General features: G+C 41.9%; 1 protein-coding gene across 1 annotated transcript in view; it reads left to right on the top strand.

The window, feature by feature from the left end:
• LOC147732395 (otoancorin-like) overlaps positions 1 to 8,124 on the top strand; it is a 759,538-nt gene extending 751,414 nt beyond the window's left edge. Inside the window, exon 25 of the mRNA XM_086956929.1 lies at positions 7,465 to 8,124. Coding sequence (XP_086813055.1) covers positions 7,465 to 7,550 — 86 coding nt within the window. The 3' untranslated portion in view covers positions 7,551 to 8,124. The remainder of the gene's footprint in view (positions 1 to 7,464) is intronic.
• Positions 8,125 to 25,793: the final 17,669 nt, after the last annotated feature.

Below are 25,793 nucleotides of genomic sequence, written 5' to 3'. Positions count from 1 at the left end.
ACATCAACGGATGTAATTATTTGATTCATGTATTCTCCGAACTCTACAAATGCGTACCACATAGGCATTGCATGAATAATCGTATCTAGGGGGAGGAAATGGCACTAAGTCACCAACATATATCATTGCCCTAGACGTCCACGTGCAATGTGTGCATTATGCATAAGTCCCACTGAAATCCACATTCATTAAAATGGTAAATTAAGCAGATCTGTAGATGTGGTTCATGATTTGTCTAAGTTGTACATTTTTGTGCAGTAGCATTGGTTATGTATGTTATTGTTTCGTGCTCGGTGCACAACTGGCTGCTCCTTGAGGTAGATGGCAGTGAGCATTTATTTTTCCTGCACCTTCCAAATCGATTGCAAGTTTCACAGGCTAAGAAGTGCGGTGAAGGTACAAGGTGTGATTATCTGTCAACTGGCTGTTAGCAGCAGTGGATATGTAGGGGTAATTAGTCACATCTACCCATCTCACTCACTTGAACGTGTCCTCGGTCTGTCAGTGCTATCAGTCACCGGGGGCACGGGGAGGAGCAGTCCCTTCACTGGAGGTCACACTCTGCTAATCGGAGAGTGAGTGCGGCTGCAAAGGTTTAATACCGTACTTGGAGAGAGGTAAACACATGCTTCTTATTAATGACACCAATAGCCGTGTTGGCATTTAGTATGCGGTACAAAAGGGGGTGGTGATGAACGGAGCATCTGAACCAATCACTCACACCCAGTTGACAGAGCTGGGTTTAAGCCGTCACCGTTCTTTAGCCCACTCTGCCACCCCAGCTCAGACATGTCCATATGCAAATCAGTCTGACCCTGTGCCTCATGGGAACAGTCCAGCCTGAACTGTCAAGCCATGCCTTCCCTGGACCGGAGACAAGCTTCGGAGGACCGGTATCTGGAATTTCAGCCGTCTTCAGCCTGGCTTGCTTGAATCCAGTGGCAGATCTGTTGACTGGGTGTGAGTGTTTGATTGGTTCAGATGCTCCGTCCATCACCACCCCCTTTTGTACGGCATTTAGTATGCAACAGGAAAACAGTCACATTTCATGTACTATGTCTATCAAAATTAGGGAGGAGGAATACGTGTCCAGTCGTTTCCCCATACAGGATATTCACTATCAAGGAGTAGACTAGGACACTTGTAACTACGTTACATGGAGTGGTATAGAAAACCCTCATAAACGCTATGATTTTTCGTGAGTGCGGTATATTGTGGTTCTCCGCCCCTCATAGACGTTTGGCATTCATCATTGGGTGATCTATTCGTGCAACATGCCTGCCTCAAGCCTGAGGACCACTCTGGAGCAGCGTAGCAGTGTCCAGAGATGAGTTTCGGTGTTACCACTTTACTGAGGGTAGATTTATATTAAAAAACAAGTCACCACCAATATTACTATTTTATTCTGGAAGGTGTGATTTGTTGTTAAGAATTATCATGGGTATACTTTCAGATCAAGTTACTAGACCTTGGTATATCACTTAAATTATACAGTCAACATGTTTCAGCTCCGTATTACCCAGCCGGGTCTGTGGAGCATTAGTCAGGACAAAACAAGGATAAAAAGTATACTTACACCACTTGTGTAGTATAGAGGTGGATTATATTTTACCCACCATGTTATGAATACAAGGTGCGATTTACCTGTAATGAAGAATACAAATCATTTCGTGGTAATAATTCGTATAATTATTTAGGCATGTTAGTCTACTAACCACAATCTCTAAGTAACATTGTTACTAAGTCTCAGACAATTCATAATTATAGGGACATATCTACGGAAAACTTTTGGCGAATTGCATCATGGTATATGATTCATGTACTGCCTGGAGCCAACTTTGACAAAGTATCCACTTATTGCAGAGTGCTGACCTGTGTGTTAATGGAGTATCCATATTAGGGGCGGCCTTCGGCAGAGCAATACTCCGCCCACTGCACGGAACTCCGTGGAGTGTTGTGGTACCTCCACAGAATTCCTTGGAGTAAAACTCTGTGAGCTCCACCCTGTCCTAGTAGATATTTAGTTTGTTGGTGCCTCTGATAAGGATCCCCTAGAAAGTATTGATATACAGCCTGATTCATCATACTCCCGTTTTGCGAGCCCCTAATAGCGATACATAGCGAATCGCTATTAAGGACTCGCAAAACGGGATTCATGTAGGAATATGCAAAAAAAATGTGATTCCTACTAATTCCTTATTTGCGATTAGCAAATTGCTAATCGCAAATAAGGAATAACTCCCCATTCATTCCTATGGGCCAAAAGGCCCATAGGAATGAATGGGGAGTATTCCTTATTTGCGATTAGCAATTAGCTAATCGCAAATAAGATAGCAATTGAAAGGGTGCCAGGGTCGTCCAAAGGACACCCTGTAGCACCCCTTAAATGCTAATATGAACAGGGGTTGCGCACACACATGTCCAAAGGACATGTGTGTGTGTAACATGCAACTCAGAAAAATGCTTTTAAAAGCATTTTTCTGAGTTATCGCTATTTACCACGAGGTTTGACCTCGCGGTAAATAGCGGCCCGAAATTGCGATATCGCAATTTTTAAATGGATGATGAATCGCATTTAAGGAATCTCAAATAGAGATTCCTTAAATGTAATCCATCGCAAATTTGTGAAAACGCAATTAACGATTTTTGCATTTGGGATGATGAATCCCAAATGCAAAAATCTCACTCGCAAAGGGCCAGATTCTCAGAATCTGGCCCTTTGCGAGCCGAATTCAGCTTCATGAATTAGGCTGATAGTTGCTGCAGGTGAATAAGTTAGTGTTGGGAAATATAGGCCAGAGGATGAGGTTGTGTTTTAAGACCTTGAATATGTAGATTGGGATGGAGAATCCCACTTGTAACTGGAGCGTGATCATTTTGGTGATCTTGTGCGATGACATTGACATTGACCGTGCGCTCCTCCTCGACTTTGTGTGTGTTCTCAACCTCCAAACGGCGATGTTTCTCTCCAGATATTCTCCTTTCGCATCTCTTCCTGAGGGAGTCCTCAGCCTCAGAGGATAAGATAGGGAAACTGGTAGAGGGAAAACTCTCCTCGGTCCTTGGATGTCTCTCCAGCCAGGGAATCTTGCTTTCTTTAGTGTGCCACTTGGCAATGCAGGCAAATCTTTTCACTCTTTCTCAAAGTACGCCTAGAGAGGGTCCTGCAGTGGTGGCATGTCTTAGAATCATGAGAATCCGGCAAACAGAGGGTACAGATCCTGTGCATGCAACAGTGTTGGCTATTTTTTTTGCCACATCCTGGGCATTTCTGGAAAATAGGTGGCATTTGTCATAAAATAGATATATTTCTTGTCATGAAAATACCAGGAAAACTCTTTGCCCTAAGAGATGTTGAGTGAACCACTTTTGAAATTGTTCCTGAAAGAAAAAAAATAAGTGAACAAGTCTTAAGAATGCAGAACTCTGCTCCAGCATCCTGTCATCAGTAGACAGAAAAAAGAGCGAATCAAACTGAAACCCTCAGGCCATGACAGGACACCGAAGGTCAGGGTTCCCTTACAGGTGCAATGTTCTATTCTCACTGTTTCAGTTCTGCAGCTGATACCTTTACATTGTCCTATTGTAGTAACTTAGTCCACGTAGATTGTGATGTTTCAAGAGGATTTACTACGATAAGTTACAGCATTGAAGTATAGATGTAATCAGCCCCACCAGGAGCAGCCAGCAAGGCTGTCAGCCCTTCTCCAACTGTCTGCTTCATGCACCAACATTCTAAATGACATCAACATTATAGTGTTCTACAGATGGAGGAGTGTAAAGCATGTAAAACATATTAACTAAGATATTACATATCCTCTTCTCTTCCAAATGGAAACAAATATATTACATATCCTCTTCACTTCCAAAAGAAAACAAAAGAGATGACAAAATGCATTAAGGTGTATTAGCTAGAAGAGGGAAGAGTGCTAGAAAGAAACAAAGCAAAAGAAGAGACAAAGAAAGCAACAAAAGATAAAAGAAAGAAACAGATAGACATATCCTCTTTTCTGATAATTATGAGAAAGAAACAACGCAAAGAAAAAGAAATAAGAAAGAAACCATCAATGATTACTCTCTGCACACCAACTGGCCAGGAAAGCATGCGAGTGAGCAATCCACATCAGGAGAAAAGAAAGTGACAGAGAAAGAGAAATACAATGTAAAACTCGTTCTCCATACATTTTAAACATTTGAGTAATGAATAAAGATAAAAAGTACTGGGTATTAACAAGAGAGAATCAAACTATTGTGCACAGTCGAAATAAAACATACAACCCAACTAGACACCTTAAGTAAGGTTACAACGTGCACTGTAGTGAAAGGAAAAAAATAATGTCCGTGTGAGGACGTACCTCGACTAGAGGAAGCATGAAATGCATGGGACTAACACCCACTAAAGCAAAAACATGGGACTAGAACCCATAAGAATGATGTAGATGGGACTGACACCCACTACAGAAACATGGGACTTGGACCCATAACACGAGGTAGATGGGACTGACACCCACTACAGAAACATGGGACTTGTACCCATAACAACGAGGTAGATGGGACTGACACCCACTACAGAAACATGGGACTTGTACCCATAACAACGAGGTAGATGGGACTGACACCCACTACAGAAACATGGGACTTGTACCCATAACAACGAGGTAGATGGGACTGACACCCACTACAGAAACATGGGACTTGTACCCATAACAACGAGGTAGATGGGACTGACACCCACTACAGAAACATGGGACTTGTACCCATAACAACGAGGTAGATGGGACTGACACCCACTACAGAAACATGGGACTTGTACCCATAACAACGAGGTGAAAATATATTAAAAAAACATATATTGCACTCATAAACTTGTAAAATGGTCATATTACTACAAAAATTACAGGAATGACAAGTAAAGTAAAAGTGAGCTTTTAACCCTCATTGCTTCGTGACAGTGGTGTGCCTGTCACCGTGCAAAAGTGGAGGCAACGTGGAGGGAACACCGGAGCTCGAAACTAGCCCCCGAGAAAGATATCCATAAAGTACATAAAAACAGTTTTTGGGTAGTCCTGCAACTCCCTCATCAAGAAGAAAAAAAAACACAGTACCTTTGACAATGTACTATTTGTAGCATCGGAAAAACGGGAAGCTTGTAAAAAAAAGTATCTCCAAGGACATGAGAAAAAAAAACTGGTGTCACTTTACCGCAGGCATGGAAGAATGAATGAATTGTGGAACACAGCCGAATAGATGGAGGACAACATCGTGGTTCTACAAATGTCGACTGTATAAAGTTCTGGTATCTCCTCACAAAAAAAAACAGTGGTTGGCAAAACGAATGAAAACATCCAGCGTGAGCATTACGGAGCACAATAGCGTCGTGGTTGGCAAAATGACAAAAACAAAATGGAGGCACGCTTTCTGACGTTCGCCCGTGTGGCTCACGGCACATCCAAGCACAAACAGCATCAGAGGACGGGGAGAAGAAGACACGTCACAGGAGCTCTCGAGGAGGAAACAGGTAGGAGCGTGGACACGCGCCCAGTATTTGAACTATGGTGAATGACGGTTGAACTGACCAGCACTGCACTGGCTAGGTTTTCAGTGAAATTTCACTGAAAATGGGCAAAAATAATGAACGAAAAAAAAAAAAATAATTAAATAATTACCACACCAAAACTAATGGTGATACATTGTTAAGCCAGTTTAACGGCGAAAAGTCTACCCAGGCAAGGAAAGTTTCTTTTTTTTTTAAACACGTTTTCAGTCAATAAAAGACACTGTTGGATGACACAAATTAGACAGCGTGTGGTCTGTAGAAGCAGCAAACAAGTTCAAATTCTCTGGGCAAAGAGAAGCTTTTAAAAGAGACAGCAGGCAGACTTAAACTGGGTAATGACTGGAACCAGTATAGGAAATACAAGCTGTAGGAACAAACACAGCAGGCGGAAGCATGAGGTTAGAATTTGTAAAAGGAAGCGCAAATCCATGTTTCTTGTAAATAGGGAAGCGCAGTGAGGACACATAAATTGAAGCAAATCCTTGTTCCTTGTAAATAGGGAAACGCTGTGAGGACACACAAGTTGAATCAAATCCTTGTTTCTTGTAAATAGGGAAACGCTGTGAGGACACACAAATTGAATAGGAAGGTGCTGCTTGCGTCGCAAAGAAAGTCTTTTACACACACTGTGGGAACAGCAGGCAAAGTGTGTAGGCAAGTAACAGGCAAACAGATCACGCAGGACGCATGTTGGCAGGCTTACCCTCATTGAAGAAACAGGAACTCTAACTGGCACTGAGCGTTGAGGGCGACCGGTGGGTGGTCACTGGTGAGGCTGATGTGCCAGATGAAGAGTTGGAGTAGTTGAAAATTTCAAAACTTGTTAGGGGTTGCTTGAGAGTAGGAAGTCAGGGTGTCCACAGCGGTCCTCAGAGGTAGCAGATGCAGGTTCTTTGGTTAAAATCGTCGCCATAAAATATGTAGTAACTTAGTCCACGTAGATTGTGATGTTTCAAGAGGATTTACGAAGATAAGTTACAGCATTGAAGTATAGATGTAATCAGCCCCACCAGGAGCAGCCAGCAAGGCTGTCAGCCCTTCTCCAACTGTCTGCTTCATGCACCAACATTCTAAATGACATCAACATTATAGTGTTCTACAGATGGAGGAGTGTAAAGCATGTAAAACATATTAACTAAGATATTACACCTATCTCTCCCTATCTTTAACTCTGAAAGAAATAAAAAGTGTTTGTAAAGGACGTTTTTAAAAGGCCACCTTTTGATTTATTCTTAGTAAATTGTAAAGGCTGCAAATTTTATTTTTTTATCTCATGCACCTCCTGGTCTTTCTGTAGTAATATGAAGAAATTAGAAAAATAAATATGACTGAAAGAACTGCTCCAGGGTCCCCGCATGTGGGCGGGACTATTCAGTGCTCATGATTATCAATGTAGAGAGAAATATATTTACTTCTCTAAATAGTTTTCACATACCATGTTCACTGCACTGTACAACACACATCCAATGTGGGAAAGGTTTTAAACATTGAATAGGCATAGGATTGTTTTACCAAAGGTCACAATACCAGTACAAAACCTTTGCTAGACACCACACACCTATGCTCCATCATGAAAAGGTCTGCGTGTGGCACTAGGCAGCCTGTTTGTGCACTAGAGCAAGGGAAAAGAGCACCTTTAGGCCATGTTTAGTAACCATACCTCATTGCTGCTCTCTCTTCCTTTGGTTGCAGTGCTGTGTTGCACTATATCTCAGAAAATATGCTTCTATGACTTCTTGTGCAGTCATTTTTGGATTTCTACATTTGATAGCAGCCTGGTTCCATGACATATATTTTATCTAAGTACTGAAGAGTAGGGAGGTTTTCACAGGACCCTCAACTCAGTCATCTATTTTGTAATTTAATTATGTGCTTCACTGATAATTGTTTGTCTCCTTATCCAATAGGTTCCACCTGCTGGTTGTCCATGAGCGTCTTTAACCTGGTCACCTTAGGTTTACTGGTTGCTGTGCAGCAGATGGATTGGGCCTGAAGGTTGAGTCCACCGCACATTCCCATCTGAGCCTCTCCTATGGATTTAACAGAATGTCATTTTTAGCTACTGAGGCAGACTGATGGACTGGAGCCAACTGTTGGAAAGTTAATGGACCTCTCTGGGAAATAACAAGTTGTACAGTCTAACGCTTCTACACAGTGCGGTTCATGCTATGATGAAGGCATAATATGTGCCTAATTTAGGAAATAGAGCAATTGTTATACATCAAATGTTATAAGAAAATACGCAAAATGTATTTTTTTATTTTACAAACTGTTTATAAAGCAAAAAAAAGTAAAACGTTTACGTACTTGCTAAAGACTAGATTGGCGATATAATATGACCTTGAATATATTCACATTAAATAAAAAGCTCATTCTAATATTGTTATTCAGTCTCACTAGATCAGTCAGGTTTCATGAGGATACTTATCACCATTTTGTACTGAAAAAGCTGTTTGTTTCACTAACCTAAATCTCTTCAACCAAGGTTTGTGGAGAATTATAACTTCGAGGTCACTGTATTGTTGCCCCACATTTTGTGGATCATTTCAATGAAGTTAGGAACTCTGGGATCATTCCACTGTAATGGGAGGAGGACAGTCATTTTGGGAACTGACAAGGATGCAAATCAATGCTGTTCAAATAGAAGAATATTGCTTTTCATTTTTGAACTGAACATATTCTCAAAACTATTGGCAAACACAGGATTATATCATATTGTTGATACACAAAGTTCAAAACAGTATTTGGGTTGGTATTTATCTACATTGACCTACAACCTGTTAATTTCAATTGCAATTGAGCAGTATGAAAATAAAGCACATTCTTGTTAGATGCCTAAAAAGCCTCCGGCTGGTATTTGGAAAGTGTCAGTAATACACACTCTCAAACGCAGGTGTAGGGAAGGTGTTGTGAGTTGAGATTGTTGCTATGCATCCTCTCCACAGTTCTCAGTTCCCTGCTGCTTGACCAGTGTGTATGTGAGGTCACAATGTTGATGAGTGCCTGGTTTGTGTGAATGTCAGTTGGAGAGAGTGCACATAGCGATAAGGATGTTGCTCCTGGTGGGGTGTTACCTTAAACCTGTAACTAAGCAAGGTCTACTTCAATAAAACGACATCCTACAATCTAAGAGACTTTACTACTTGCTTACAAAAGCGTATCTACAAAACCTAAGAAGAAAATAGACATTTAAAAAGAAAAAGTGGACACCTTGAACCCCACTAGTTTCTCAGACCACCAGGCAACCTGCAGACTGTAAAGGTGGTCTAATTAACTGTTCACAGAAGAACAGAGTATGCAGCATTTCTGGTGATGGGTGAACCCGCAGTGAGTGGCAGCTGCCATTTGAAGTGCTCACGTTCAACTTTATGGTACACTGTGAGCAGCAATAATGGATGTCAGAAAGAGCCTGTGGGCGTCAAGGTCTTAATGATAATGTAACCTAGTTATCAGTGATTGAATTGGGTGTGGGTAAAAATGCTTGCAGATCATTTTTTTACTCATAAATATTTATATCCACAAAGAAGATCATCGGCAAATGGAATGCTGGTTAGAATTATTTGAATCTCCTTTCCAACATTTGGTGGCAAAATATCCGGAAGCAGTGCTAATAATGGCTGGGGATGTTAATGCCTGTCTCTTCCCTATTAGATCAGCACTTGGAAAAAGCATTGGATTCTTATATCATTCCCCCAGCACAGTTTACCCCCGGTACCATAAAAAAAGAGGCTAAAGTGTCAAAGGCTGGCAAGGCATGGTTTGATTTATTTAAATGGATGATTAAAAAATGACTCACCAGCAGCAGCAGCCTTGCGGTAGGGTCAGGCTTTGGGCCCTATTAACTATATATTCACGTCCCTTTGGAATTTTGACCTCTTGAAGAGTTTTGAGGTGGTAAAATATGAGGGTAGTGACCACAGGGCAATTATAGCAGGCCTTGACCTGTGTGAGCCGATATCTCCTGAGAGGGCCCTGCCTTTAGAGATGTCAAACCCACGTAGACTCACAACACTCTTAGATCCCATCTATCTTCAACAACCAGCCTTCCTTCAGCTAGAGGAGATGATTGATATTCACCCTATTTATGTGGATGATGTTATTGTGTGGTACTATAGTATTGTGCAAGGAGTTATGGGCTGTATTTCAGTAAATTTATGTGAAAAGGGCGGTCAGGCAAAATCCTGTCCGAAGGAAATTAGGGGGCTGGTTCGACTCGGTTTGCCAAAAGTTAAAGCGATTGGTGAGACAGAGAGCAAAGAGTGCTCAGCGTCTTAACATCTCCCCAGCCACCCATGAGTTGGCTAAACTGAAACGCCAGAATAAATCCTTTGTGCAGGCAAAGAAAACAGCTTTTTACTATAGTAAGAAGGATGAGATGCAGGAAATCATATCATTAAATGACCAGCAAAAATTCTGGAAAAAGGTAAATGAGTTTAATGGCAAAAATAGGAGCACACTTGTCTGTATGATTCTGGAAGCTCAGTGGGCCTCTTATTAGACAGAATTATATAGGGGACCTTCTAGCTCAGACGGACCTCAGAAAAATTATGGGCAAACTCTTCCAGTTATATGTTTCTCAGTAATGGCTGTTATCGAGAGGGTAAAACTCTCTCGAGCCGCTGGCCCTCATAACTTCCCAGCAGCAATATTCAAAAAGAAAAAGTGACTGGTGGGCTACGATTCATTCCTCTCTGTTCAGTTGGATCGCCATGTCTTGCCTATACCCTTTCTCCAGGAAGGGATCCATAGTGAAGCCGATTTTTAAAAAAGGAAGTAGTGCAGACCCTATGCATGCACTATAAGCTGATAAGCCTCTTGGATATTTCATTAAAAATATTTTCAAAGATTATTCTAGCTAAACTCAAAGTTTGGGCCACCGAAATTAGGAGAATCGCACTAGAACAAGGGGGCTTTCGTGAGGGTCATTTCACCATAGATCACCGTTTTGCTCTATGGGCCATTATTCGAAAAGCTCTGGAGGAAAATCAAAGGCTGTGCTGCTGCTTTGTAGATTTTCGGACAGCCTTCGATTCTGTGGATAGGGATATTTTGTGGGGAAAACTTGCCTCCTGGAATTTACCACCAAATCTTCTTGGGGCACTCCAATCCCTGCACTCTGGCAATTGGGCTCAGGTGGAGTTAGATAAGTCGGGTCAGTTACCTCAAAGAATTTCTTTTGAAAACGCTCTGAGCCAGGGGTGCCTTTTAGCGCCCTTGCTTTTTAGTTAATTCTTTGCCGACCTTCCAACTTGTATTTCCCAATCTGAGTCCTTTTCAGCAAAAATCAGTAACCAGCATATTGCTTGTCTGCTTTATGAAGACGACTTGGTGTTATTGGATTATACCCCAATTGGTTTACAGAGAAAACTCGATGCCCTGGCAACCTGAAGCAAGCAGAAACAGCTCCATATCAATTTGGAAAAGACCAAGATCATGATCTTTGGAAAAATGGTACAGAGTTTTTCTTGGTATCTAGGTACGCAGGTGGTGGAGCAAGTTGATCAATACAAATTACTGGGCTTAATCTTTAGGAGAAATCTGAATTAGGGTGCGCATTGGGATGCTACCAAACAGAAGGCCCTATTGCAGGCCAGCTGTCTGTCAAGATTCAATGGTAGGTTTGGGGAGGCTATCTCATATCCCACTATTAAAGGCTTATGAAGGGAAGATACACCCGCTAGGCCTGTATGGGGGGGAACGTTTTTTTCACTTGATTCAACCTATGATTGGGATAGATTGAAAGGGGTAGTGCTTAAAATGCTTTTATCACTCCCCCAAGGTACCATGGTTCAGACCATAAGGAGAGAGTGCAATCTGGTTTCTTGGAACATGACACCCTCTACTCAGGCTCTAAGATATTTTAACACATTGATAAAAGATGATGAGGTGGTTAAAGTCTCCAAATTGTGTTGGGAAGAGATCCAAAGCAGTGAAAGGATGTGGGCAAAGGCAGTAAGAACCAGATTAATTGCACATAGGAATCTCCATTTAAATAGTGGTACAGTTATATCTTGGCTCCCCTTTCCAGGTAAAAGAGCACTGAGAGAATCTGCTGCCATGGCGTCTGAATCGATCGACCTAGCGTATTCAAAAAAGAGATCATCTATTAGCCTCTTGATTGCCACATTGGGCCAGGATAGTGTTTTTTCTTATCTATCACAGTTACCAGACCCAGGATTGAGGAATGAAATATTAAGGGCCAGGGTGGGATGTAATCCAATTTACTCATCCTGCCCACATAGGATAAAGGTGCAGAATAATAGTGGCCTCTGCCCCTTCCCCTTGAAAGTCAAATGTACCCTTGCGCATATTCTTATGGATTGCGTCTTTTATTATGCAAATCGAATTACGTTCTTAAGACCATTGTTTTTTAAATATGATGCTCTCCAAAGGAATATAGCAGCCGCGGTGCGTCCCTTGGGGCGTAGGGGCGTTGTCCCACAAAGCCCTGGACGCACAGTGGCACTGCAGCTAAGCTATTAATAAACATAACACTAATTCTTCAAATTAGCGACATAGCCAGCGCAGCGCGGGAGGGACAGGCAATCAGATGATCATGTTGATGCCTGGTAATTGGTGCGGTCCGGTGTGCGCAGGTGGTGGGGGGGCATAAGCTGCTGGTCTGCTGCAGCTGCGCATGAGAATTGCGGGCTGAGACTTGCCCACGCATGCGCCGTTGCGCGAAAAACACTTTAGGCATAGAGAAGGGGCCGGGGGTGCGGCTTCAGCCGGGCCGGGTTGACAAGCTGCCCAGGGCGAGTAAACAGTGTGTCCCCCTAGCCAATCCTGGTGCTGCATGCAGCGCTAGGATTGGCTGGTCCACCGTGCATCCAATAATGGATGTTGAGCGGTGGACCAGCCAATCCTGGCGCTGCATGCAGCAGCACCAGGATTGGCTAGGGGGGCGCGGCGTGGGTGGGGGCAGAGTGTCGCGACCCCGGGCAGGAGGAGAAGCAGACGGCGGCGAGACTCGAGAGCCCCTCATGTGCCATCGCCGGGAGGCGTGATGCTGCGGGTGAGCGCAGGTGACCGTCTGACCGAGTGTGCCACTGGGTTCCAGTGCAAGGGACGGCAGGTACAGTGTAATGTTATTTTAGTGACAGAGAGCCATTCGATCATGGCTGGTTGTCCCAGTGTAAACGCCCAGGGGTCAAACTCTGTAAGATTGCCTCTCGCAAGCCAACTCGGCCACTGTAGCTGTGCAGCTGCATAATAGTGTTTGTAGTTCAGCACTCCCAAGCCTTCTTCCGATAGGGCGAGGTATAGTTTTGGGAGTGCCACTCTAGATCTGGAGCCCCCCCCCCATATCCTGAAGTGAAGTGGAAACGTGTGACGTAATAGCAGAAAGGGTGCAGCCAATGGGGAGATGGAGTTCCCCTGTAAACATGCACGTTTAATTTCGGAGATGTGAGGCAAACATGTACAGCTATATACGATTTTAAAAAGCCATGCTACTACTTCAGGCTAAAAGCTTTAGTAGAAGTAACAAAATAACACATTGTTTATTCGTAGGATTATGGGCATGATGTAACGTTTTGCTAACATAATTAAACAGTTAACACAAACAAAACAAGCTTGAGTGTGGTTTCTAACCGTCCGTTAAGCCCCCAGTGTCGTCTTCGAGCATAAACATGAGTTTATAGAACACATCCGCCTGCCGTCTCATAGTATTGGCGTAAGAACCATATCTTTGTCCTCTGTTGCTGGCCCATCTGCTGGTCTCAGTGGCACATGAAAGCAAATTAGAAATGGACTCTCTGGATATCGCGAGAAGAGGCTGATCTCTTACAATCCAAGCACATAACTGTGGCATTGCGCTGCTTTTCTGAGAGACAGGCACGACACATTAAGTGGCCGCAAGGAAGCTGGTACACAGACTCTGTTTTCGAATAAGCAGAAAATGTTCTAGAGCAGGAAGAACATCCTTGGATGCTGCTGCTCCTATTGTGATCTGACAGAGTGCTAGTAACCCAGGAACTAATGCTGCTGAGACCACCGTCACTAGCCAGTTGCTGAGGACCATTTGGCAGCTTTGAAGTAAATGATGGCAGGGGACGGTAAGAACCCATCTGAAGATGGATCTCTGCCTGGTTTTGAAAGTGCCACCAGTGTCTCTTTATATGTCAGGCGAGCCTTGGCTAACCAGGGGGGCAATATGTTGGTCTGTGGGGGCAAGTCGCTCACAGTGCTGCACCTCCTTTTCGTGTCCATGGAGTTCCTCCGTTAGCATCTTAGAAGACTCATAAACTGCTTCAGTGGGTACATGTGCAGTTCGTGTGGGAGCAGGGTGCTTAGATATATCAAAGTCAAAGACCTGGTAAAATAAAGTGACATGTCACACATATATTCCTCATTGCTTGTTTAGCAACTGTGGTTATGTATTGAACCCTAGTATGGCTGGTACGTTATTAATGTATATATTCATTTGTTTAGTAACTGTGATCATGTATTGAACCTTAGTATTTTTTACACTTCTCTTACACACAATATCACACTTACACTTCCCCACCACCTGTTTTTCTCACTTAGGGATTCCATTCATCTCAGACTTGCGTATTATTTTATGTAGTTTTACTCAACTCCGGCCAGTACCCCAGTATTGCAGCATCGTTACAGGCACCATTCATTTCTTTGTCACGCTTTGACGTTTTTTAGTCAACCCCCCAAGCACGTTCGCATTTCAAATGAAATCGTTACATGTCGGAATTCATTCCCACGAAACATTATGCCTTTCTTATTCACTTTCGAGCACCACAGAAATCTTAAATTGTTTTCATTTTGATTCAGGCATTTCGTGAATCTACCCAGTGTAAACGCCATTCCAATATGGCTGATACAATGTCTACTTCCCAAGTGGTCCGTTTTCAGTGTTTGATTATCTTCGTCGAACACAGGAAGCGTGTTTGACTTAAAACCACGAGATTCAGCTTTAGTCAGTGTAACATTACGAATCGGCACACCCAGGAAGGGAATCCTTGAACGTGTTCGGAAACCATTGGTAAGCTAATACGGTTTTAGCGCTTTGGGGTACGCCGATTTATAGACTTGAAGACCCGGTTTTTAATATGGGTTCCTTCATTTTTTCACAGATACGCTGTTCTACATTCTGAAGAGCAGGTAATGATACGCTGATTTTTATTAGACCCCACCTTCACAGAATCCATTAGCTCACGCACTACAGTGGTTTTTTACCAAATTTTCTTTATTTGTCACAGAGTAGTTACACGGACCAGCTCCTTTCATAAACACAGTGATGTCCAACTAGGCGTTTTCGATAAAAATGTGAATGAGTTTACAACCCAAAACATTTTTTTTTTCAATGTAAAGCTGGTAGACTAAGCACCTATGTTGAGGAATAGTTATCGATTTTTTTTGCACTTTGACATGAACGTGCACAAAGAGATCAGAATGTATTGTTGATGTTTTAATTAAAGGAGTGTGGAACTCAGAATCTAGTAGTGGCTAACACAGGAACATAAATATAATTTAGTTAAAAATGTAGAATTAATGTACATATACTATTCTTCTCACAGAGGCCCCCGAAGAAGGGACGTGGGTCCCGAAATGCATCGGGCTAACAAATTCAGCAATCGCCGAATATCTTTAATCATGAATGTACTATGATGATTAGGAAGTCATTGATTATGATTTTTGTACATTGAAATACAATTGAAAGTTTATTATATAAATAGAATGCATTGAAATGCAATTTTGAATGATCTGTATAAAAAAGGTCCCATAATAAATATGAGAATCAAGTAAAACTTTGAAAACATTGAATCATGAAAATCATTGAATAGGGGGAAATAACGCGAAATTAGCTGTGCGCCTGGTAAGGTTGTGATATTGTTACCACAAACCAATCCCCAAACAATTTTGATAATCTCAGGGACAGGCAGCCCCGAGCTACCAAGCAGCACGCAAAAGAAGGACATTAACTTTGGAATAAGTCACAACGTAAACTAATGAACAACGAATAACAGGAGTGCCACAGACCTATAACAGAACAATTTTAAATATCAATCTCAGTCACTGCCTACAATAGGTCAGAGCACCCATTAAACCAAACAACATGGCAACATTTGACAGCATAGCAGGCACCACTGAAAATCGTGCAGACACCAAAACGTATACAGCAGAACAAGCGACAGAAATGTATGCACTTATAAAAGCCACGAAATCTTTTGAGTCCCACCAAGGCTCCACAATTCAACAATTAAGACAATTGGAATTCATTATGCGGCGTGAACTTAATCAAAGATTACACGCGTCAACGTTAATTCAATACCACAAACATCAACGTATTCCCAGAGGTTTAAGACTCGCGATTAAACCCCTCCTCTTTCGACTTCAACATAACAAGAACTTCATGGACAGATGGTACGCGGTATTAAACAAATGCTCGCTAGACCTTATTTTATTAATTGTAGAAGAATTATCCAAAAGCATAGAAGAGCTGGAAGAAGAGATATTTAATTTACAGAGAGATCTATCTAAACGCATGGATGGAGAAGAATGGAAAAATGAACTAGAGTTAATTAACAACAAATTGGAAAGCTATGAAAAAGACCTACAAGAAAGAAAACTCAGAAAATTCAAACGAGATACTATTGACTATCGTTTGAATGAAGTCTCTACATGGGCAGAAATGTATGCGCAACGCCGTCCAACCTCCAAAAAACCATTTACCTCATCTGATGGAAGTGTAGTATCAGATGGAGATATTTCCACCTCTAGAGTACCGATACAAAGAAAAGAAATATTTGGTACAGAAAAAGAGACAGCAACCACGTCAGCCACACCCCAGCAGCAACCTCAACTGAGGCTTTTTTAGAACAAGGTCAACAGCTATCAAAAGCACCGGACCCAACACCAAAGTCAGTTGGAAATCAACAAAAACCAGGAGAGGAAAAGCCAAAAGAAAAAACCAAACCCAATCTACGGAGCGGGAGAACATAGTAATCAACATTTCATCTACGCAACTCACAAGCCAACAAATGAAAGTTCTCAACAAAGTCACGTCTTTTGTCCCCACATATCATTCTAATTTAGCAGAAACAGAAATCGCATTATACAAGTTCATGAGAAACATTAGACTTAAACATTTTTTCTCCAATGTTATCAATGAACAGGAACCACCATCAGCTAAGGAATATGTGGAATTTAAACCTAAAAGCACCTTTGTAGCTCCAGTATCACACAAAATCATAGATTTATTTGAGAAACTGGTTTTGCTTGACATTCACAAACTAGACTTCCAAATTAAGAAGAATTCTAATTTTTCCAAAAAAGAAAGAAACACAGTCCAACAATTGTCCAATCAAAAGGAGCTAACATTCCAGCGAGCAGATAAAGGGGGAGCCCTCATAATAATGGACACTGAACATTACAACAAGAAGGTAATGGAACACCTAGCTGACGAAACCACATACTTACGTTTGGAAAAAGATCCAACTCAGGAGATAATGTCTACCCTTGAAAAAATTTTGAACCACGCAAAAGAAATGGATTGGATATCAACTAAAACTGAACAGTTCTTTATTAAACAAAATCCGAAGAGACCGCATTTGTACATGTTACCCAAAGTACATAAGAATCTTTATGATCCTCCCTTCAGACCCATCGTCTCAGGTGTAGGATCTCTATTTGAACCATTGGGTACATACATTGATTTTTTTCTTCAAAAATTTGTTTTAAACTGGAAAACCACCATCAAAGATACCACAGACTTCTTGAACCAGCTCAATAATTTGGATCTCACCAACAGCCAACAATGGATCATGTGTACTATTGATGTGACGTCCCTGTATACGTCGATTCCCCTTAAAGAGGGCATTGAAGCCACAGAATGGGCCCTACTACAAATGGAAAATTTAGGCGCAAATCAAATCCTGCTATTGGAACTCTTAACATTTTGCCTCCAACACAGTTACTTCAAGTACAAGGATGATTTTTTTCTACAAATAAGCGGAACCAGCATGGGATTTGGAGGAGCGCCAACCTACGCCAATATTTTCATGGCCCAATTCGAGGAATCACACATTCTTTCAGAAACCAAATGGTCGGATCATTTAATCCTATATAAACGATTCATTGACGATATTTTTTTAATTTGGGACGACTCTCTTCAAACCCTGGAACAAAACATACAAGAACTCAACGAAAAGAACGCAAGAATCCAATTCACACATTCCATCAGTACTACAGAAATAACGTTCTTAGACGTGAAAATCACAAAGAAAACTGAAACGTTATCTACTAAGACATACATTAAACCCACTGACAGAAACAACACTTTATTGTACCAGAGCTTTCATTCTCCCAAACTCATTGAAAACTTGCCGTTCTCACAAATGTTACGGAGCAAAAGAATATGCTCAACTCCAGAAGCTCATGATGAAGACATGCAAAGACTAAAAAAGAGATTCATGGAACGAGGCTATCCCCTGACATGCATAGAAAAAGCAGAAACACGAATCAAGACGATCAACTGTGAAAATTTGTTGATAAGCAAAAACAAATCCACCAACACTAATCGAAGTGTTTTTGTATCGAAATTCTCCACAAGAGCAGTCAACATAAGAAAAATCATTATAAAGAGGTGGGAACTATTAGAAAACGATGAAGATTTTCACAACATTTTCGAATCTAAACCTTTATTTGCATATACCAGAAGCCGCAATTTACAAGAACATTTGAAAATGATGACTAAACCCAGCAACATCAACCACAAGGGTATGTGTAAATGCAATAACTGCGTCCATTGCAATAATGTTATGCAACAAGATTTCGTAACTCACCCAAGAACTGGAGAAAAAATTAAACTCAAATTCACAGCAGATTGTAATTCAAACTTTGTACTTTATTGCATAAAATGCCCCTGCGGTTTAATGTACATAGGTAAAACAGAAAGGAAGCTCAAAATAAGGATAGGAGAACATAAAAGTATGATACGAAACAAAAACATGAAGTCCAATTTGGCAGCTCATTGGATAACTCACAATCACAATATTTCCCAAGTATGATTTATGGCTGTGGAAAAAATTGAAAAAAGAGAAGGGACAGACAGTCATAAACTTTTATCCCAAAGGGAAGTCATGTTGATTAAAAAATTTCAGACAATGGAGCCCATGGGGTTAAATGATAAATTGGACTTAGTATGCTTTTTGTGATTGAGTAATTTGATCAGGACTCATTCAAACTACATATGGTTGGTACTTTACTGATGTGTATATACTTGTTCAGCAACTTTGGTCATGTATTGAACCCTTGATCGTATATATACTTGTTTAGCAACTGTGGTTATGTATTGAACCCTAGTATGGCTGGTACGTTATTAATGTATATATTCATTTGTTAAGTAACTGTGATCATGTATTGAACCTTAGTATTTTTTACTCTTCTCTTACACACAATATCACACTTACACTTCCCCACCACCTGTTTTTCTCACTTAGGGATTCCATTCATCTCAGACTTGCGTATTATTTTATGTAGTTTTACTCAACTCCGGACAGTACCCCAGTATTGCAGCATCGTTACAGGCACCATTCATTTCTTTGTCACGCTTTGACGTTTTTTAGTCAACCCCCCAAGCACGTTCGCATTTCAAATGAAATCGTTACATGTCGGAATTCATTCCCACGAAACATTATGCCTTTCTTATTCACTTTTGAGCACCACAGAAATCTTAAATTGTTTTCATTTTGATTCAGGCATTTCGTGAATCTACCCAGTGTAAACGCCCTTCCAATATGGCTGATACAATGTCTACTTCCCAAGTGGTCCGTTTTCAGTGTTTGATTATCTTGGTCGAACACAGGAAGCGTGTTTGACTTAAAACCGCGAGATTCGGCTTTAGTCAGTGTAACATTACGAATCGGCACACCCAGGAAGGGAGTCCTTGAACGTGTTCGGAAACCATTGGTAAGCTAATACGGTTTTAGCGCTTTGCGGTACGCCGATTTATAAACTTGAAGACCCGGTTTTTAATATGGGTTCCTTCATTTTTTCACAGATACGCTGTTCTACATTCTGAAGAGCAGGTAATGATACGCTGATTTCTATTAGACCCCACCTTCACAGAATCCATTAGCTCACGCACTACAGTGGTTTTTTACCAAATTTTCTTTATTTGTCACAGAGTAGTTACACGGACCAGCTCCTTTCATAAACACAGTGATGTCCAACTAGGCGTTTTCGATAAAAATGTGAGTGAGTTTACAACCCAAAAAATTATTTTTTCCATGTAAAGCTGGTAGACTAAGCACCTATGTTGAGGAATAGTTATCAATTTTTTTGCACTTTGACATGAACGTGCACAAAGAGATCAGAATGTATTGTTGATGTTTTAATTAAAGGAGTGTGGAACTCAGAATCTAGTAGTGGCTAACACAGGAACATAAACATAATTTAGTTAAAAATGTAGAATTAATGTACATATACTATTCTTTTCACAGAGGCCCCCGAAGAAGGGACGCGGGTCCCGAAATGCATCGGGCCAACAAATTCAGCAATCGCCGAATATCTTTAATCATGATGTACTATGATGATTAGGAAGTCATTGATTATGATTTTTGTACATTGAAATAGAATTGAAAGTTTATTATATAAATAGAATGCATTGAAATGCAATTTTGAATGATCTGTATAAAAAAGGTCCCAGAATAAATATGAGAATCAAGTAAAACTTTGAAAACATTGAATCATGAAAATCATTGAATGGGGGAAATAACACAAAATTAGCTGTGCGCCTGGTAAGGTTGTGATATTGTTACCACAAACCAATCCCCAAACAAAATAAAGTGACATGTCACACATATATTCCTCATTGCTTCCCCTGACTTCCCAGCCAAAAGACAACTGGATCCCCTTCCAGCAGTATCTGAGTCTTAAATGTGTCTCTGTTATGTAATGCTCACCTTAGCCTTTACTACTCACATCAGTGGCCCCTCCTGTTGTGGTTGTGGGCAAAGTTTTCATAATTGGGTAGCTCATGTGCAGATGCTAGTCTATAAGCGATCCTTGGGGATGGTCTGAGAACGGTTCAATACATTTTACTCCTCTGCATGTACCATGGTTGCTTGCTTGGCATCAGTCATGGGTCATTGACATCCCATTCTAGTTGCTAAATATTCTGATTTAAAGCTGTGAAAACACAAGGAATCTATTTACTCCACATCAAAAACTGTTTATTGGTAATGGGGTAACAGGCAGTACCAATGTTGTAGGACAGGATCTTAATATGGCTGCCATTCTTCCATCATGTGGCCTTATCCATGGTTGCTGAGTTCATCTTAGAATATCTTCACTCTGTCAGTGCCACCAATTGCAATGATTTGATCTTTCCTTGTGTCATCACCCACAAATATATTCATCGATGCCATGGTAGCAAAATAAATGCGACCCACTAATGCATGTTATTTAGAGCAAATGTGCTAGCAAACACTCATTCACACATTTATTACTACAGTGCAATGGTCAAATTAGAGTTTATAATCAGTTTAGTAAAGCTGAACAAAAACTGTTTATTGCCACAACACTTGCATATAAAAATTACACTCTGCACATCTGCATATGTGGCATGTAGGTGTGTTATTGGAATCCATGGATAGAGCGGCAGGTAAAACGGATTCCACATATATGATCCCCTACATATAAAATCTGAACAAATGGCTAAAACAGGACACCAGAGTCCTTGACCTAGAAAAGTAGCCAAGCCGGTACTTGAGGTCCTGACTCCTGACTCCCAACCTGCTGAATAAAAATAACATGTTCTCAGAATGAAATGAGGCGCCCACGGAAGTTCGGTGTTAAATAAAAATACATGTTCCACTGTTCCCCGGATGAAAGGAGGCGCTCTCCAACATGTGCGTTATTCCAGGGCACCTCATGTTCGCCTTTGAAGCGCTGCCCCTTGTGCACGCCCCAGTGCGTGAAAGATCAGGGACTGGAAACCCTGCCACTGCAGCTGATGTGGCAATAAGGTATTGTGGAATTTCAGTGCAGCTGTCAGTAGTTGCAGGGTTGGGGTCCCTCTAGGGCCACTGCAGTGGTTAACTTACAACTACAGTGTAAGGTTCAGGGTGTGAAGTGCAGTGCTGTTGTGATACGAGTGAACATGTTATGCAGGTGCAGTGCAGGTAGAGCGCTGGTGCAGATGCATGCGTAGGTGCGTGCTGCACCACTGCAGGTGCGTGCTCCTGTGGAGGCATTCATGTATGCACTAGTGCAAGTGAAACCAGGGGAAATGTTCTACGTGCCACAGAGTCAACCTGGTGGTATCTTCACTCGAATGTATGCGTTCTACAAATACAAATGCTATGAATGGGATGAAGGTGGCCACGGCTGATGAAAACATGGCCAGGTCAGCGGCAGAACTGTGGAAGTCCCTCATATGATATTTCTGCTAGAATTTCAACACTTATGAATTGATTGTAATGTTGCGGTTGTGCAAATATATCAAGCAGGCATAACTGAGTGGTGCCTGCTTTCCTGAAGCATATCACAATAAAGTATTGATCTAATACTTAGTAAAGCTTTGGTTCTGCAATGACTGTTACAATGATTTACTGTTCAGGAAAATGCAGTTGGCGTGTCAGCACTTGTCCGTCACCAATGCTTTGTGAAGGCTGTTTCCCAACTGCTGTGCAACTTCTTCTACTCTTAGAGCTGAGATTTTCATGAAAGTCTTATAGGCTGAATTCAGCACCTGAGCGTAATAGGACGGAATGTATGAAGCTCTGTGGTTATACTGAATAAGCAGCTACCTATGTTATGCCATCTATTAATGTAATAACTGCACTTTCACAATTGCTTCATTAACCTTCCTGCTTTCTCAAATTTGCTTGAAAATGCACGATTTTTCTTCTTTTTTTAAAAAATTTTCTTGGGGGGGGGGCTGTAATCCCCCCAAACCCCCCTTTTGGGGTTCAGGCTCGCTCGCTGCGCTCGCTCGCTACGGTGCTGTATGCAAAGCACTTTGCGCCCCACCACTTTCAAATGTCACCCACCGCCCCTGGAATATAGCTGTGGAGTTATTGTCCGAAATGCGATGTTTGGTGTGGAAGTTGGAATTGCTCTGTTTTTACAGTCTGTCAAGCAGAATATAACGATGAAATGTAGGGGGTTGGAGAGTAGGATAGCAAGGAGGGGGGTCCTTTTAATGTTTTAACTGTAAAGTGTGCCTTGTTTTAAAACGTTTTGTGGACAAATGCCTAAATAAACTTGTTTTTGAACCTGAAACCTGAACTTGCTGCTTGGCCAGTGTGTATGTGAGGTCGCTGAATGTTGATGAGTGCCTGGTTTGTGCGAATGTCAGTTGGAGAGAGTGTGCTGAGCAGCAAAGATGCTGCTCCTGCTGTGGTGTTACCTTAAACCTGTAACTAAGCACGGTCTACTTCAACACATCCTACAATCTAAGAGACTTGACTACCTGCCTACAAAAGCGTATCTACAAAACCTAAGAAGAAAATAGACATTTAAAAAGAAAAAGTAGACCCCTTGAGCCCCACCAGTTTTTCTGACCGTCAGGCAGCCTGCAGACTGTAAAAGCTGTCTACTTAACTGTTCTCAGAAGAACAGAGTATGCTGCATTGGTGGTGTTGAGTCAACCGGCAGTGAGTGGCATCTGCCATTTGAAGAGCTGAAGTGCAACTTTATGGGACACTGTGATAGCAATATTGGTTGGCAGAAAGAGTCTGTGGACGTCAAGGTCTTAATGTTATTGTAACCCACTAACGTTGTGGAGTCCTTGGGAGTGCTTAAAGTGTTGTTCTGTAACTGTTTCCCACAAGCACTTTGGAACCAATGTGGTTAAAATTTGAGGGGAGGCTACATGCTCAGACAAACTGTGTTGTAGCATCATCAAGTGCCGGTAGATGCGCACGGTTAGGTGTGTGTCTCTGGCTGCGGGTGTTATCATTATTATTCAGAAAAGACATGCTAAACCAACGCATGCTGTGAAGCCAGGAAAAGCGTCTGTATACTTTCTTGACTGTGTGCCATCTGTTAAAATAACATGTGCAGAGAGTGCCAGGACTCCTCAGCGTTGCCAAGGGATGGTGTTATGCGCATGAGGAGAGAATTAATTTCGGGTGTGAGTGTCTTTACAATGCGAGTCCAAGTTATTGTGAGGGATTCGATGACGTACAGGGCTGGCGCGTCGAGGAGGCACCACGTACGTGTGCACTGTTATGCCAGGACTAGTCTGAAGGAATGTGTGCGCTATAGCGCATATAAGGAAACATGCCCAATTTAGCCCCATGTCTGCATCGGAGCATTAATCAGTAGTGCAACTCCTGTGAATCGCTGATTAGGAAAGGAAAACTGGTGCATCTTTACTGAGTGGCCCATCTTGGAGAGGAGTGAAAATCGTGCTTGCCATCTCCCAGGCCGAAATAGAGAAGGGAATATCCTCTTATTGGGTGTATACAGAAAGAAAGGAGGATCATTTGCTGGCCATGATGAATTGGGGAGCCTTCAAAATGGAGAAAGGACTTATACAGTGAGTTCATGCTGGTGCTGTAGTTCTTAGATGTCTTCGGGTGAGAAGTCGCTCACAGAGTAGTGAACATTGTGTGACTTACTATGGTTGTGTTTTTATGTCATGCCATTCAATTGAAATTTGTGATGCAATGTTAACTAATTTCTGTGGCTGGAATAATGCTGTGTGAGTGTATAGTGCCTCTGGTCCTCTTGTGTATTCAAAAGGGGGATGTTGAGGTTGAGTCTGTGATGATGTCTGTAAGGATTAGTGGATGTAGTAGAGGGTACGTCCTGCCATGTGTTTTTAAGTGGATGCAGTAGACGGTATAAGAAGTCCCAGCCCCTGCCATGTGTTGACCCAGACAACCAGTCAGGACCCCTACTCATCTCACACTCCCGACCTTATATGTGGAGTAACATAAGGATCCTCTCTTAGCCCAACATTCCTCAAAGGCTTCATGATTCCACTCACAAGCATCATTCATATCCACAGCATCAATTTCCTATCCTGCGCTGACAACACTCAACTGATACTCTCCATCTAGGACAAGTCTCTCAGCACCTGTATCAAGTGTGATGCCTGCAGGACTGAAGTTGCCGACTGGATGGTGCCCAATTTACTCAAACACAACACCAACAAGACAGAAGCTGTGATCTTTGAGAACAACCCATTTCTGTAGAACTACACCTGATGACTGGCCATCCTTGGGCCTACAACCATGCCAAGAATTTTCGGGTTATCATTGAAAGCCAACTCAATATGACTGCCCAAGTGAATGCTGTCTCTGCCTCCTGCTTCTACACCCCTAAGATGGGCTCCAAACCAGCACCCGCAAAACCGTCACAGATGCCCTCATTAAAAGCAAGCTGGGCTGCAGGATTGCCCTCTACACCAGGATAAACAAACAATTCACACAATGACTCGAAATAATTCAGAATTTGGCAGTCAGAATCACACTGCCCATACCATACTACATGCACATCTCACCGCGCCTCAAGGAATTCCACTGGCTCTAGACATATAAGCGAGCCTAGTTCAAACACCTCATACACACCTTCAACACTCAAGAAAATGGGCCCAAACTAACCTAATAGCTGTATCTCATTTCACAAACCTACCAGGCACCTCTGCTCAGCCAGACTGCTACTGGCATACATACCATGGATACGCAGAACAGAACTAGCGGTCAGGCTTTTTCCTATATTGTTACTTAAGCATGACACAGCCTGCCCTTAAACATCAGAGAAGCTAAATCACTTCTTGAGTTCAGCAAGAAGTTAAAGAAGCTGAATACCTCTTGGCTCCACTGTGCCATTTGTCATGGGCACATACTGATCCTGTAATGCTAAGACCTGGTTTGCTTGCAAAATCAGGGGGTAGGGGGTTAACTAAATAGTTACTATATTCGGACGATGGGTAAGACATTTAAAAAATGCCATGGTGTAATACCCCATTTTCCCACTCTGTGTGAGCCCTCTATTGCCCTGCCTTCTTCATTCTTGATATCTCTTCCATTATCTCTTGTTTTACTGTCAGGATTCATAGGACTTTAGGGGTGGTGTTAAATCTAGTTGTATTAACTCCTGCAGTTACAGGGCTAACATGAGTTGGTTGTAGCTGTGCTTTTATTCTGCATAAATGGAGTTACAAGAGACAGCGTGTAATATTTGGGGATACCTCTTTAGGGAGATGCAATCTGTCATTGCAGCAGCATGGGGGATGAGGGTGCATACATAACAACTGGTGTTG

Source organism: Lissotriton vulgaris, chromosome 2_1 (assembly GCF_964263255.1).
Source record: "Lissotriton vulgaris chromosome 2_1, aLisVul1.2, whole genome shotgun sequence".
NCBI classification, from domain to species: domain Eukaryota; kingdom Metazoa; phylum Chordata; class Amphibia; order Caudata; family Salamandridae; genus Lissotriton; species Lissotriton vulgaris.
This window is presented reverse-complemented; position numbering and strand designations above follow the sequence as displayed.